Source organism: Sarcophilus harrisii, chromosome 3, assembly GCF_902635505.1.
Source record: "Sarcophilus harrisii chromosome 3, mSarHar1.11, whole genome shotgun sequence".
Lineage (NCBI taxonomy): Eukaryota > Metazoa > Chordata > Mammalia > Dasyuromorphia > Dasyuridae > Sarcophilus > Sarcophilus harrisii.
Window position 1 is genome coordinate 88,639,398 of NC_045428.1, and position 16,502 is coordinate 88,655,899.

The 16,502-nt window shown below is 37.5% G+C and overlaps 1 protein-coding gene and 1 non-coding gene across 2 annotated transcripts in view; one reads left to right on the plus strand and one right to left on the minus strand.

Moving 5' to 3' along the window:
• WBP4 (WW domain binding protein 4) overlaps window positions 1-11,264 on the minus strand; it is a 28,668-nt gene extending 17,404 nt beyond the window's left edge. The window contains exons 1-7 of the mRNA XM_031958448.1: window positions 10,651-11,264; window positions 9,687-9,759; window positions 6,319-6,381; window positions 6,116-6,239; window positions 4,651-4,836; window positions 3,063-3,109; window positions 2,397-2,472 (exon numbers count right to left, since the gene is read on the minus strand). Coding sequence (XP_031814308.1) covers window positions 2,397-2,472; window positions 3,063-3,109; window positions 4,651-4,836; window positions 6,116-6,239; window positions 6,319-6,381; window positions 9,687-9,759; window positions 10,651-10,652 — 571 coding nt within the window. The 5' untranslated portion in view covers window positions 10,653-11,264. The remainder of the gene's footprint in view (window positions 1-2,396; window positions 2,473-3,062; window positions 3,110-4,650; window positions 4,837-6,115; window positions 6,240-6,318; window positions 6,382-9,686; window positions 9,760-10,650) is intronic.
• Window positions 11,265-11,536: 272 nt separating this feature from the next.
• On the plus strand, window positions 11,537-11,608 carry TRNAE-UUC. Its single transcript has one exon. It is a non-coding gene; the product is annotated as a tRNA-Glu (tRNA).
• Window positions 11,609-16,502: the final 4,894 nt, after the last annotated feature.

The following is a 16,502-nucleotide window of genomic DNA, read 5'->3' on the forward strand; positions in this document are numbered from 1 at the left end:
TGGAGGGCCAGACTATAGTAAAAACAAAAACTTTGTTTTGTGGGCCTTTAAATAAAGAAACTTCATACCCCTGGGTGAGGGGGATAATCGTCCTCAGCTGCTGCAACTGGCCTGTGGGCCCTAGTTTGAGGACCCCTGCTCTAGGGGCTTTTTTACTTGTAGGACGATTCTTTTGTTTGGAATACAAGACAGCTATCCCCATCTTTTTAGTTCTACACCTTCCTTATTCACCTATTCTATAATAGCCAAAACTGGCCTCCTTTTTTATTTCTGGTTTTCAGGATTACTAATACAACCAGTGACTTATATAAAAATACATAACACCAGTTTTTGATTTGCAGCTGACAATGAGTGAGAAGGGAAACCAATGTGGATTTCAGAATCAGGGTTCCAAAGGGTCTCAGTAAACTAGAAAAATGGGCTAAATGGAATATTCTACATTTGGCTTTAAAAATCTACACAAAAGAATGGGGGAAACATCTATAGAAAGAAGTCATGTAAAGCCTCTCTGAGGATTTTGGTGAACTACAATCTCAATTAACATATTTTATAGAATTCTACAAAATAATAAACTCCCCCCTCCAAAAAAAGCGCTCATAGAAACTTGTTAAAACAATAATTATAATTCCATCAAAACTAATTCAGAAGAATAGAAAGCACCATTGTAGAAATATAATTACTAAATCAATTTTAAGAAATTCAGGTTGCTGGGTTTTTTTGGGGGGAAATAAAACACTGATTTTCTAATTTACAAAAAAAGATTTTAACTGGTATCTGAGGAGTTCCAAAAAGAATTATACATTATAAATAAACAAAATCATTTCACTCTGTTTTTGTACTGACTCCTAATGTTAGAGGTGGTAAAGCATGGTAGAGAGCTAGTTCAAGACACCAAAACTATATTCTGCACAGTAGGTTCTTGTTTATATGGGGGGAGGGGTTTCTTCACTAGGAGATCTCTACTGATAGAAAGGAAGAAAGAAGGAAATACAACCCAAAATTTAGTGTTAATAGGTACACAAAGACTATAATCTATATTCCTTAATTACTGTCTGTATGTTCTAAAAATATTTACACAAAGGGTTCATGGAATATAATTTTCACCTGAAAAATCTTTCTATAAGTTAAAAAACACAATCTAGAGAATTAAAATAATTTAATTTATAGGATTCTATTATAAAATAAAGAGGCTAAACTAGATTGATCTTTCAGCTCTAACATCCTATTTTTAAAATGATTTTGATATAAAAGAGGTAAAGATAAGGGTTTAAATAATTTCCATTTCTCCTACTTTTTTGAGTCTATTAACTGGTAAAAACTAAATGATGTGGAGCACAACCACACAATATATAAGAATTGCTATAATATTTTTGACAAAAAGTTTAATATCTATGATCTAAAAGTAATTCACATAATTCTTATGGGACCATTCACTCACAATATATGGCTAACGAATATTAGTAGGCAATTTTCAGAAGAATCACAAATTAAAAATAACCACGATTAAAAATATTAAAAATCTAATTATCAGAAATATAAATTAAAACAATTCTGAGATGCTCAATTACAATTATTAAATTGGCAAATTAAATTAAAAATTCTAAAATTCAATGCCAGAAGGGCTATGGAAAAAAAAAGGTACATTAATTATAAAATGACACAATCTTTAGGAAAACAATATGGAATTATATAATAAGAACTTTTTTATTCATCCTTTCACCTAGTAAGTTAGACCTAGTTCAACTACTATATGCTAAGGATATGCTCTGCTTGTAAAAGTACTACACATACATTTTCTTAATATTGGTTATAGCAAAAAAGATGGATGTGATGTGTTGAATTTAGGAAGGCTGAATAAACTGTATATGATCATAATGGAATGTTATGCCATTAAGAATATAAATCTTTAATATTTTCTTATTCTTCATATTATGTCAATTGAAAAAAATAATACTTGTATTTTCTACAATGCTATGAATTTCAACAAAATCTGAGGGGAAAACAGAAGAGAGACAAAAAAAAAAGAGTTTGGGGCGAGGGGGAGATTAAATTAATAACACATTTAAGATACTGTTTATTTTTATTTGTTCATATGTATATTTGAACACACACACATTTTTTTTGTTGTTGGGACAATTGGAGTTAAGTGACTTGCCCAGTCACACAGCTGGGAAGTGTTAAGTGTCTGAGGTCATATTTGAACTCAGGTCCTCCTGACTTCAGGGCTGGTGCTTTATCCACTGCACCACCGAGCTGCCCCCTAACATATATATTTATTAATAGCTACATTTACAACAGAAGACACAAAAAACTTCAATTTTAGCTTATATATTAGGAATTCATATCATGCAAACAAATCCTTTCCATCTAGAGAAAAGTTAAATTATATTACTTACCACCGGTTTCTGTATTATAATAATAGGTATAACCATCTTCACTTAAACCTTCTACCCAAAGAGGCATTGCTGTTTTCTAACAAAAAGAAGCACATAAAATGTTAAAAATGATCATATTTAACAACAATGATAATGACAAAAAAGCCACCCTGATATACACACACACACACACACATATATATATATATAAAATGTTAAAAAATCAGTAGAGTTTTGTGTTTTTTTTTTTTTTTAAATACTGTCTAGATATATATTCTCTTGCATTCAAGTATCAAGAATTGATGGTGACTGGATTGGGAACTTGAAACACTGAAAAAAAGGAGTTTGGGAAAAGAGGGAACTGATATAACAAATTTCTTAGGAGACTATTCACATCAGCCACTAATTTTTGAATGAGATAGCAGTTCTTGTCAAACAGAAGATAAAGTGGATATCTGGGCCCAAAATGGCCTATGAGTGATTGAAGAGCTATCTCTATCCCACAGGTTACTGACCCTTGACCTAAAGAATTCTTGGAACTGTTCTATAAATGACTCTTGGAGTTGTTTTGAAATAGAGAGGACAAAAACTGCAAATTGGTGTTTGATGGTATAAAATAATGTTTAGAAGTACTCTTTCCCCAACAACAGATTAAGAATTTTACTGAATAGAAATAAGTTCAATTACCTTACTAAACTTTCCTTGGAATCCTTCAGGTTTCTCCCATTGAGATTCTAAAAGTCAAATCATATTCAAGTTAGTTTTTCTGCTTCCTAAAACATGTCCAGATGATTTGGTTTGTTCCATTAATCCATGAAGATCATCAATACATCAGAACTATCCAATGTGTTCACACTATTCTGTAGAGAATTACAAAAGTCTCTTTCTTTAAGAGACTTTATAATTTAATGGGGTAGGAAGACTAACAAATACTTTCACAATTATTAAACCTATCTATACAACTATAGGTTCCTCCTGATTACAGCACCACAAAAATATTCTATTATAAATGTAGCTATTAATAAATATGTTTTTCAGCTGAAAAATAACAGCAATTATAAGTGGCCCTCAAGTTTTATTCGAGTTAATTTTTTTGGAGAAAAAAAAATTGTATATACTACATTCAGGCCAATAAAAGCACATAATACACTATAGCTGTACAGAGAGACAAACAAGTTTCACATAATCAGGAAAGTTGAAAATTTTTTTAAATGAAGGAATTACTACAATAATTATGATTACAGGAGTTAGTCATAAAAAGAATCAAGTCTTCATGGAATTAAAATTTCATCAATTTTGAAGCAAAGTATTTGCTGTGATGAAGATGGGACTACTACTACAGAATGAAGTATGAGAATAAAACAAGATTTCTCTGGAACATAAAGAACAAGCCAAGGTGCAGCATTCATCTCTTGTATCACTACCAAAAAACTATAAAGCCAAAGATAAATTATGACTTTAAGACAGCTATGCAAGAAGTTAGATCTGTCACTGCTGAATTCTCATGATGGAATACAGACCCACTCCCACAACTGATGACTCCAGAGTAATCCTATCTATTATAGTGCAATGGCAACTTCATTCAGGGTCCAGATGGGATTATGGTATTTAACTTAAAACTGGGGAGTTACATAAAATAATATCTATAATTTCATTGACAGCTCAGTGATCCAAGGAGCCATTTCTTTGCCATCACAGATGATATATAAAAATGTGACACTTCTATAGTATTTTAAGATTTAGAGATTATATTATACATATATTCTCTCACTGGAACAACAGCACCACTAAGGAGGTACTATAGAGAGCATCAACGAATGCTAAATAGATGAAAAACAAAACAAAAACTAAAGCTTGATGAGCCTGAATGACCTGTTTATGGTCATAAGAATGGAAATTGGCAGATGGGGTATTCCAATGTAAGTCTCTCCTCAGTGCCTTTTACTTTTTTGTGCATAGTTCTTTGAGTTGCTGAAACCCAGAAAATTCACTGCTTAGTGACCATCCTGATAATAAGGGTCTTTAAACTAGGTAGTCCTTAAATCAAAGACACACAATCCAAAAAAAACAGACTCATATTAGAAACTTTTTCAGGTTGGCAGGACTTGTTAGAATTTGTGTGCCATTGGCACAGATTTGAATACCCCAAGATATCTATATGCCATGATGAAGCAACATAATAGGACTTTATTAGGAAAAGAAAAACCTACAAAAATAAATAAAACCTCAAAAAATAATTATGGCATTATACTATATTTGTACCTAAACTACTTACCTCCTGTGATGGTATTATAATAATACTGGTAACCCTCTGATGATATGCCTTCTACCCATTTGGAAGCTCCTACTGAATCTATATTGGAAATATCTTTTTTCCTCTTTTTCTTTGCCTTCTTTTGATCTGACAGTGAGACAGACGGGGCAGTGCTGGTTAACTGTGGTGTGCTAGACTCTGTGACATCTATATTGAAAGTAGAAGAAGGATGACTTAGTCAGTGAAACTTTTTTTTTTTTTTTTTTTGCTGAGGCAATTGGGGGTTAAGTGACTTGCCCAGGGTCATACAGTTAGGAAGTGTTAAGTGTCTAAGATCAAATTTGAACTCGGGTCCTCCTGATTTAAGGGCTGGTGTTCTATCCACTACATCATCTAGCAGCCCCAGTGGAGCATTCTTAAAACAATGACTAGAACCCTATCTTAGGGAATGTCATCCTAAAAGCAGTTTTCACTAGATTAAAAGGCAAATTAATGTAGACAATATGATTATTGAAGCCTGAGTCAAATACAAATAATTAAGATATAATCCAGTAAGTACTGAAATCTCTAAAAATGATTAAAAGAAACAAGAAGATAGTCCTATACCACATGAATAACTTATCTGTCCTAGGGCAGAGTCAATCTCTATCTCTGAATAAATCCCCATGTAGTGCTTTACTACAACTTTCCCCCACATAAACATGTCAGCATTCACAAGTTCAAGAGATTAATAGCTAGTAGAGTCCTTAGAGATTTTCTAGTAGAATGTAAGGTCCTTGAGGGCAGACCATTTTATTTTTATTCCATATCCTTAACACACACAGTCCAGTACCCAAGAAATTGTTGATCTGCACTCAATCCAGGCCAATCTCCTCATTTTATAGATGAAGAAACAGACATATAAAATGGGACAAGATAAAGTTTTACCCTAAGGGTCTTATCCAGTGAAAAGGACATTCTCCAACTCCAAACTCAATTCCAGTGTTCTTTCTATTAAACCATACTGTCAGCACTTACTCATTAATAAATATTAACTAAATACCCATTATATGCAATGCAGCACATGATAGGTACTTAGGAGGTGGTGGGAATAAAGATAAATGCAACAATCTCTACCATAAAAAGAACATAACACATTACATAATTTGATTATTATTTTTGCAGAATGATAATTAGAAACTGAAGGCTGTTCACATTTATTAATGAATAAATATAACAGCCAAATAAACAATTTAAATGGCTTATAAACAAGTTGTTTAGATTGAGAAAATATTTAGGCTCAGATTGAAGTTTAAAAGATGAAGAGGTAAAATGAAAGGGTACAAAGTTCTATGTCCTCACTTAGGAGAAAGGCTGCCAATAAAAACATTAAGAGTGTCTCTTTAGTGTATGAGCTTCATCAGGGAACCTCACCCATGGAAACAATAAAAGTTTACACAATATTCTCTCTGATGTTACGTTTAAAGCATTTTGGCAGCTTTTCTACCTGAATTGATTCCAAGCCTTTTCAAATCCTCTTGGTATGCTTTTAGAGCAGCTGCCTCCATTGCTGCAAACTCCTTTGATGCTTTTTCTTCTTCTTTTGCCTTTTCCAGACTTTTCTGTTTAATCTACAGAAAATACGAAAGGTTAGAACAAAGTAAAAGGACCAAGATTAATCTGAGAAATTTATAGAAAAATCTGAATTACCTCACTGATTCTTTTGGCCACATTTTCCTTGTGGTTCTTTCCTCGTTCATGAAATTCAACACTCTTGAAAAATATCAAAAAAGGGAAAAATAAAGAAACAAGTCATAAGTGATAATTCTTACTATGAATCATGAAGATCCAGGAAGGAAGAGAAGGTAACTCTTGAAATTTAAAAAATTTCTTGAAATAAGATAAAAAAGCTAAAACAAAACTTTAATATAAATTGATCCTTTTTACAAAATAATACCAGTGAGTAATGTTTTAGTTTATCCTGTATAAGCCAGCAATTTTTGGGGGGGACAGGTGTTATATATGTATATTCATTTTTATTACATATTTCCTTATAAATCTTGTTGGGAAAGAAAAGTCAGAACAAAAGGGGAAAAAGCATGAGGAAAAAAAAGTTGAATTCTTATATATGTATAATATTAGACTTGTGATGTTTTTGCTCAAGAAAAAGATATCTACTAATTAAAATTTTAAAATAAGCTTTTATAAAATAAAGTCTAAGTGAGAAAATTCTTGTTCAAATAAAGAATCTGCCCAAATACCATAAAATATACTAAAAGTAACAAGTTTCTGAGGTTTTCCCCCCTCACTTCATATTGATGAGGAATCCTCTGGGGAAGAAATAAGGAATAAACTAGATTTTAAGTTTATTCTTCAATGGGAGAAAAAGAAAATCATAAAATGCATTTTCTTTTTTTTTTTTTTTAAATTATGTTCTTGATCGACTGTTAAGTCTACAAATATTAGTATTCTAAAGCAAACAGAAACTGTAATAAAAGTAAAAGAAAAATTGTACCCCCGATTAAAGGTTAAAGAAGTAAATTATACTTTGGGTGGTTACTTTGAAAAGCACTTATTTACTATGTGCAGTATCTGCCTTACTATTTTACTTTATTATATTAGTATCATTTTGCAGTCACCTGATCCAAACTAAGTGATAATTTGTTCTGGGTAAGATAATAACTTATATTGCTATTTAGGTTACCTCCTACAAGGAAATAATATCAATAAATTTTGTGGACTGGAAAATTGTTGGCATATATTTATAAGGATGCTTTAATTAAAACAGAATGGGACAGTTAGGGAAGGATGGCGTTGAACTGAAGTTTTATGAGGATAAAAGTTTAAGAAAATTTAAGATAAGTTTAGGAGAATAATTTTTACCTCTTTTCTAGAATAGAGCTAATACAGTTCATTTTTAGGGTAACTTAAGATACCATTAAAAAGTTCTTAGAAAAAAAAATCCAACAATATTTTTTTAAAATGGCAAAAAATATTTTTTTGTACTCATTTTCTTCCTTTCTTTTTTTTGCTGAGGCAATTGGGTTTAAGTGACTTGCCCAGGGTCACCCAGCCAGGAAGTGTTAAGTGTCTGAGGCTAGATTCCAACTCAGGTCTTCTTGACTTCAGAGGTGGTGCTCTATCCACTACCCCACCTAGCAGCCCCTGTATTCATTAATTTTCAACCACCACAAAGCTCTCCTTACTACTACTATAATATTTCAAATATCAAATTCACCTGTAAGTGACAAAGAAATTTTACAGTGAACTAAACTTTAAAACAATTCTCCTAAGCACAGCAACAAAAAAACCCAAAAATCTAAGAAAGTCAAAAATGGTTTCAGGCTTATCAATACTTCACCTTTAAAATCTTATCTTAGAGACCCTAAGATACTGATTAAAAGGGCAGGCAAATAATAGTTTCCAATATGTGGCACAAAATTTACTTAAATATACTATAGCTAGGATTGATTAAATGAATTTTACTATGCTCTGGAAAGCATTATTAACTGTGAGTCTAGGAAAAGGAGGAGGAACAAACACCTTTGTGGTCATTAATAAAGAAGTATAGAGTCTCAGTATCAAAGGGATAAAAAATGATATATATATATATGTATATATATATATATTTTTTTTTAAACAAAAGATGATTAAAAAAAAGATCTAAGCCAGGGGTTCTCAAACTTTTTAAATAGGGGGCCAGTTCACTGTCCCTCAGACTGTTGGAGGGCCTGACTATAGTAAAAACAAAAACTTTGTTTTGTGAGCCTTTAAATAAAGAAACTTCATAGCCTTGGGTGAGGGGGTTAAACATCCTCAGCTGCTACATCTGGCCCTCGGGCTGTAGTTTGAGGACCCCTGATCTAAGCCATACAATATTTTTCAAAGACAGAAATTATAACAAAATTTACAAATCACTAGTCATAAAGATCAGGTTTTTGAAGTCACATTTATTTCCAAAAGAATATGAGAAATGTACATGAGGATTCAGGAAAAAAAATGAAAAGGTGATATTTTGTGTGTTAGATCTTGGCTCAAAAACAATAGCTTAACTGAGAACAAGTGACTGTTACTATTTTTTTAGGACAGTTGCTACATTCCAACATAGGGAGATTACTATGATAGTTTTCAAATTTGAACATCTATTGATGCGGAGATAAAGAATTGATTTCTTCTATACAGCAAGAAACATAAGGAAGAACTACTTGAAATTATAAAATCCTTATAAATTTTAATGTTAATTTCACATATTTGAGAACCCAACTTGACATATTACTACAATGGGGCCATCTACTGAAAACTGAAGAAACTGCCTACTCAACAATCTGCTTTAAAAAGTATGAAATGGGCATTGACCTACATAAAATATACTTTAAAACAACAACAAAAAATCAAGCCTTAACATTGCTAAAGAAAACATATAGTGGAAAAACTCTTGTACTAGGAATGAATAAAACACTTAAGAAACAATGTTGGATTTTAAGGCCTGCTATGATCTGCCTCTAATCTACTTTGATAATTTTATTGTTCAGTACTTCTCTAAATGTTTTCTATTTTCTGGATGATTTGTACTAATGGCAATTCCCCATTTTTATCCTGACTGCATTTGTCCAACCCATTCCTAAATGACAGAACGAATTCATTCTATACTATCTGTTGAAACTAGCTGCCTTTTCATTCAAGTCTAGGTTGGAATGCTCCATCCTCCTTCAGTCTTCTAAGATTTCCTCAAAGCTGAAGGTAACAACTATCTTTTCAAACTATTTTAAAGAATTTTGTTGAGTTCTTTCTTTTGTCCTTATCATAGAGTACCATATCTATTTGTACTTTGCAGATTTTAATGCTTGTAGACATTCAATTTATCCTATTAGTCTTCTAAGTTGCATACTCACACCTGGCAAAGTACTGATAAATAAGTACTTAATTTGCTGATCTGGTTTCAGCTCATGAATTAACTTCTTGAGTGATTTTATTTTTTTAAAGAAAAGGGGTGGGAGGTGAATTCTTTACATGGAACTGACATAAAAACACGATTCAAGTTTTCATATTTCGGAATTAATAGTATTAGGTCATCATACAGGCCTATTGTCGGCTATCCAGCACTTGCAATAATCACAGAATTTCTTTGGTTGTGATTTCCAATAGTCCGCCCTGAAAAAGAGAAGAGGGGGAGAGGGGAAATAAAAAGTAGTAACAATGTTAATACAGAAAAGCTGCGTATACTTTACACAAGCTTAGGATTTCAAGTTTGAAATTTGTTACTGAACCCCGATTAACTACATCACTTAGCACTGTTATCCGATGTGCACATGACGTAGCTGTGCTAATTTTGTACCGTTCAGTTAAAGTTTACGGACCACCCGGATGGGGCTATGGTTAAGTTGCCTTAGAAGCGCCAGGCTCCTTCATTTGCCAGTGGCACGAGTGGAAAAGCCTAACTTCTTTCTGCACAGAAGACCACCGCTGAGAGAAGGAAGGATCCTGCCGCTTCAACGTCTGCCTAGGATGTAACTGGGCTGCAAGTCTGTGGGAACTCATCATTGCTCAAATAAAGTTCCTTCCCTCACAGGGGAAGATGAGGCCCTGTGCCTGAAGCAGTTTCTGACCCTCACGGTTTAATGAGTTGTGATCTATTTTTGCTTTTTCTTTCCCGACGCAGGCAAGGAACGCGGAGAAAAGTTCCCATCGCTGTATCGGGGCGAGCAACTTTTTCGGGGCGGAGAGAAGCTGCGGGCGAAGGCAAACCCTTTAATACCCAAGGATCCCGGAAGCCCGGGCACGTTCCTAAAGGGATACAAGGGCCAGGAAGGCCCCGCTGAATATGGAGCCGGGAGGGGGGTACGCTCGAAAACCGGGGTCGGCTGCTTAGCCGCGCGCACGCGCGGCCACGGCGAAAACGGGGCCTTCCGAGCGCCGGGGTCCCTCCCACCCACGGGCGCCGGCCCGAGCCCCCGGGCAGCGCCGGGGATGCACCCTGCCCCGAAACCCGAGGGCGCTGTGGGGGTCGAGGCTCAGGGCGGGGAGAGAGCCTGCGACACTCACATGGCGGCGGCGGCGGCTGCTGCTGCGGCGGCGGCTCCGGCCTCTAGCTCGGGGTGGTTAGCGCGCGGGGATCACGGGGCACTGCCCGCCGCGAGGCCCAAGGCAGCCCCGGATTAGCCGCCACACTCGGGACCGGCATCCCATAGTCCCCAACTACGGGAGCCGAGAGGACTCAAGTCGCGTTTAACAATTCCCCTCCCCCCCGCGAGCAAGGGCGGTACTCCAAGGTGGGGGTGGGGGTGGAGTGCGGATTATAAAGGTGCCTAAAGGAGATTAAGTAGGGTCTGAGGTCAAACGAAGCTACGGCTCCATAGTAGCAAGAGCTGGGGTGAGGGGCTGAGCCGGGGGCCCGGCACCCCGCGGGCGAGCTGCCCCTACCCCTCACGCATACCGCAGTTCTCAGAGACATCGCCGCCCTAGCTTTAGACCAGAACGGCCGGCGAGGGGAAGGCGGGAGCAGAAGGGGGAGAGGGGGAGGAGCGGCGCCCCCGATCAGGTGGGCAGCCGGGTGATCCTAGCCCGCTCCCCTACGACTGCAGAAACTTGGGCCCAGCAGTCGGATACTAAGCGAGGCTGGGACGTCTCTTCACAGTTCTGGCGCCCCGGGGTGGGTGGGGGTGGGGAGGGAGGGGAAGACTGGTCCCGCCCCCTCCCTTCTTGCTCCGCCCCCTCGCTCCTTACTCCTCCCTCCCAGCCTCCACGTGGTCTCGAGCGCCTAGTCCTCACGCTCCAGAGCGCGTGGGCGGCGACCTGGGCTTCGGGCAGACGCTGCAGCAGCTCGGCGGCGGCGTTGGCAGAAGCGCGGAAGTGAAGGTAGCGGCGGCTGAGGGTAACGGCGGCGCCTGCGCTTGTCAGGTGGGTCTCAGAAGCATATCAGAGTGTAGCTTCCCATATGGTCTAGCGGTTAGGATTCCTGGTTTTCACCCAGGCGGCCCGGGTTCGACTCCCGGTATGGGAATCTCGGTTTTTTCTTTTTAAATTACTCAGAAATTTTTTTTAAGCCTTTAGGGCCCCCCAAACCAGCATTTCTTCGCTCCTTTTTCTACTTTTAGAAATCCAGCATTCACTGTAGCTTTGGGAGCCAGAGGTGCGCGCAGGGCAGAGCGGGGCTACGTCCTTGGGCTTCCCAGGACCAGAACTAGGGGGAGGGTAGTTAGTCAGTTTCACTTGGTCAGTTTCCTTTGCCGGGAACGTGCCCTCCCTTCGGCCCTCCGAGCTGTAGTTTTCCACGGCTTTGGGAGGTGATTATTAACCCGGGCTTGGAGTCGTCTCGCCTCCCTCTCTCCCAGGCCAAGTGTTTCACAAGTGACGCTGGGCGTGTTTTCATCCCCACCCCTCTCAGCTGACCCGTGCGGTGCCTTCTTGGGGAAGATAGTTACTGAAGTGGGTCTCCCTCCTTAAAAAAAAAAAAAAAAAAAAGTCTACCGTACAGAAAGTATGACAAGAGCTCTCTTCTGTCCCTCGAGGCCGTGGGAGGAGTGAGCCGCGTCCCTGGGGTTTCGAGTCGGGAGTTTCCCAGGACTTTTCCCCGGCCAGAAAGGGTGTTTGCATTTGGCCCGAGCTGGGACGTCCCCTCGGGGCTGCTTTCCTGTAAATTCATCTACATGTCAATTCCAGATTGGCTGCTCTGGGGCCTGATGATGTTTATCGCGTCCTAACTAGCCCTGGGGTCCTGCTCCGGCTTGGCCGCGGAAACTGACAAAAAGACGCAACAAAACCCCGAACTGTGGTAACTGTGCTTCGCTCATTGAACTTGACCTTGCCACTTTGTAGCGCCCGATTGAAGAAATCCATCTTGAACTTGTTTTAGATTTGAGGGAAGAGGCTAATCAGAATTAGGAATGTTCTGTTAGTCAGAAGAAAAATACCCTGATGTGTGAGGCTCGTTTCTAACCTCATCCAAGGGCCCTGAGAGTTTGAGGATCACATGTTCGAAAAAAACACACCAAAAACACATGGAGTGGGGGTGGGGCTGTGTACTGGAAAGGAGAAAATTGGCAGAAGAGTGGGGAGGGGATGTTAAAACAAAGTTTCACTGTATTTTTAAATATAGAGGCCCTGTGTTTATTACAAAGAAGGGGCAGCTGTGTCAGCGTGTGAGCTGCAAATGAAACAAAAGAGTTATCTTAAATTCGAGCTGAAATTAGAAAATGGGGTTAGCTCCCATGTTTAGTCTAAGGTCTCGAGGAACAGAAGGAAAAGAGTGACTTTTCTTGTGGTAAGTGTCATTCCTAAGTTCTGGAGTTGTGCTCGTCAGCATTTCTGTTTCTAAACATTTCTGAATTGTTTGTATCTGCCCTGCTGAGAGGACAGTTTTTTAGTTTTTGAAGGAAATCTGGTAGAATCGTTTGAATTCTGAAGTGATTTAATTGGTCTAATTTCTTAAAAGTTTTCCCTAAGTAAACTTTAAAAAAGTATTGAAGTGGACTGAGTATTTTTCCCTAAGTAAACTTTAAAAAAGTATTGAAGTGGACTGAGTAATGAATCAGAATATTTGGATTCCCACGAACATGTCTCCTTTTGGGGAAATTATCTTCTCTGTGTTGTAAGATCTTAAAAATGAATATAATGCATTCCACCTGCATACATGTTATTGCCAAAATTATTAGACTGCTTTCAAAGTTAAGGAAGGCAAACTAGCCTTGTTTAAATACCATCAAGAAGGCAATTGTCTATAGAGTAAATGGTTTTTTTTTTTTGTCATAACAGTAATAATCAGTACAAAATGATGCTGAAAAAGCTTTTTTATTTTGCAACATTAAGTTTGAAAACCTCTCCTTAGTATGATAAAACAGTTTAAAAATAGTTCTAGAGCGACACAAACATTTCTCATACAAAAATTCCCATTACCAGAAGTGACGGTTTGAAATTCACTGACCATTATCAGGGAATGTGCCTTTGATTTTGGCTGGTATTGATGATAAATTTTGTAAGGAGTTGTTCATGCTTTGCACATACAGTTGCCAAAGAAATACTTTTAGAAGATGATTGTGTATTTGGGGGACGTGGAATAACCCAGGGCCATGAAATTGTGATACTAAATGGATGATGTGAATGGAATCGGCAATTCTCATTAATATTAGAAGTAATTGATTCTGTTGATTTATACTGTTGGTCTATCAATAAACATTTACTAAGCATCAGGCACATGGGTACTAATGATGCAAAGATAAAAATAAATCAGTCCTTGTTCCCCAGGAACTTATAAATTCTATAGGAAAGAGAGAACTACACTTATAAGTACATACATGGCAATTTTTGTGGGGAGGTAGTAGTTAATGGATGAGGAGGCAAAAGACTTCTAAAAGGTAGTGTTTTAGTTTAACTGTGATGGAAAGGAAGGCTTTTGAGAGTGGGAGGTAGGAGTGCATTCCAGGCCTTGGAGGGGAGGGACAGTCTGTGCAAAGACAAAGATGGCCAGCCAATGGAATGTGTGTGAAGATTAGCAAAGCTAATTTGGATGAACTGAGGAGTTTGAAGGGAAATACTAATGCATTAAAAAACAAAAGAAAAACAAACCTTGGAAAAAGGTATGTTGGAGCCAGGATATGAAAGACTTTAAATACCAGAAATGTTTCTATTTAATCCTAATGGGAATAGAACCGTTTGAGTTAGTGATATAGTTATACCTGTACTTTAAAAATAATCATTTTGCTGTAAAGTTACCCATGCATATATCCTGCAAATCAAAGGCTATTAAATTAAAAAAAAAATAATAATAATCATTTTGGCAATTGTGTGTGGAATGTTTCAGAGAGGGGTTAGAGCTGATACATAGAGTTGAAAGGGAGGGAAAAAGTATTAATTAAAATAAAGTATTGATTTTTTAAAGTTATCTCTTATGAAAGAATTGGCTATCATAAATAGTGCAGCATGTGACCTGGCTTTTTTGACCCACGTTTCTTTGTTGAATCTATTTGTCCAGTTGTGGCTCCTATTCTAGTTTTTGCTGCATGAATTAGCTGTGGATCATTTCGATGTATAGTGCTCTCCTGGCTTGGTTTGTCAATAGAATGTAGTGACTGACACTATGAGAAGTTTAGAGGCTGATTTTCACCATCTCTGACCCTTTCTGATGACTGGTTTCTAACTTAGGCCTTTCTGTTTTTGGCTTGTAGTCTTGGTCTGCCTAGTGACTACCATTCCTTTTTTCTTTTAATTTCTAACCCATTAGAGAAGCTTCCAATGCAGGATTCTCCCACTTTAAGAACGAATGTTTAAAAAAAAAAAAAAAAAAAATCTGAGCTTATGAAGCAAATAATTTCAAATCATTCACATATAGAAAAGGTTATAACTGCTTTTTTTTTTTTTTTAAATGTCAGGTTCCCCTTTGCCCAAAGAGTTATAAAGCATACCTTTTGATCCAGTGGTATTTACTGGGTCTGTATCAGAGATCATAATAGAGGGAAAAGAACCCATGTGCAAAAATATTTATAGCAGCTCTTTGTAGTAGTAATGAGTTGGAAATTGAAGGGATGCCTATCAGCTAGGGAATGGCTGAATAAGTTATAGTATATGATTGAATAGTGTAGTATAAGAAATGATTAGCAGTCTGATTTCAGAAAAGCCTGTGGAAAGATTTACAAGAATTGATTCAAATGAACAGAACCAGGAGAACATTGTAACAAGATTATGTGGTAATCAACTTTGATAGATTAAATTTTTTTCGATTCCAATAGACTTGTGATGGAAAATGCCATCCGTATCCAGAGATATTTGGAAACCGAATAAGAATACTATTTTTTTTGTTCCATTTTCTTTCTCATGGCTTTTCTCTTTTGTTCTGTTTCCCCTCCCCCCCCCCCCCCCCCAACTAACTCACATGGAAATATATTTAAAATGATTGTACATTGATTGTAAATGCATAACATATCAGATTGCTTGGTATCTTGGGGAGGAAGGATATAATTGGAAAAAAATTACTATTGAGGAAAAAAAGCCAGGCTCCTTATTTTTTTATTTTTTTTTTTTGGTAAGAGTAATTAAATCCATGGAGCTGATGAGATCTTCTGATGTGTAGTATAAAGGGAGAAGAGGGCCCAGGACAGAATTCTCAAGCTATACTCAGGTGATTGTTCAATAGTTTTTCAGTTGAGTCCAATTCTTGGTGACCCCATTTGGAGTCCAACAAACAAGGTTAGCTGACTTGCCCAGGGTCACACAGCTGTAAGTGTTTGAGGCTGAATTGAATTCAGGTTTTCCTGATCCCAGCACTTTCATTCACTGCACCACCTCCTAGCTACTCAGAAATAGGATAGAGGAAGACCAGGAGCCCAACAGAACTCTGAGGGTGATCTAGAGGAGAATCCAGCAAAGGAGACAGAAGGAACAATCAGATGAGAGAGTGATGTCCAGAAACCTGGAGAGATGAGAGTATCAGGGCAGATACTGTGTCCAGCAGGGTCAGAGGCTGAGGGGTCTCTTTACCCGGGTTACAACCACTAATGGTGCTGTTCTGGATATTGCTTCTCTTCTCCTTGGTACTACTCCCTCCTGGGCAGGGATCTTAGCAGCTCCCAAGGTTTAGTAATCACCTCTAGGTTGATGATTCTCAGCTCTTAATTATCTAGCTCTAACTTCTGATCTCCAGTCTTGCATTTAACTGCCTATTGTATGTTTCAAACTTGGTATCTCTTAGACACTCAATATGCTTGAAATTGAGCTCATCATAAAAATGTACGTGTGCAGAAATGTTTGGCAGTCCTTTTTGTAGTGGCAAGAAACTGGAAACTAAGTGGCTGCCCACCAGTTAGAGAATGGCTGAATAAGTTATGGTCTATGAATGTTATGGAATATTGTTTTATAAGAAACAATCAGCAGGGTGATTTCAGAGAGGTCTGGAGAGTCTTACA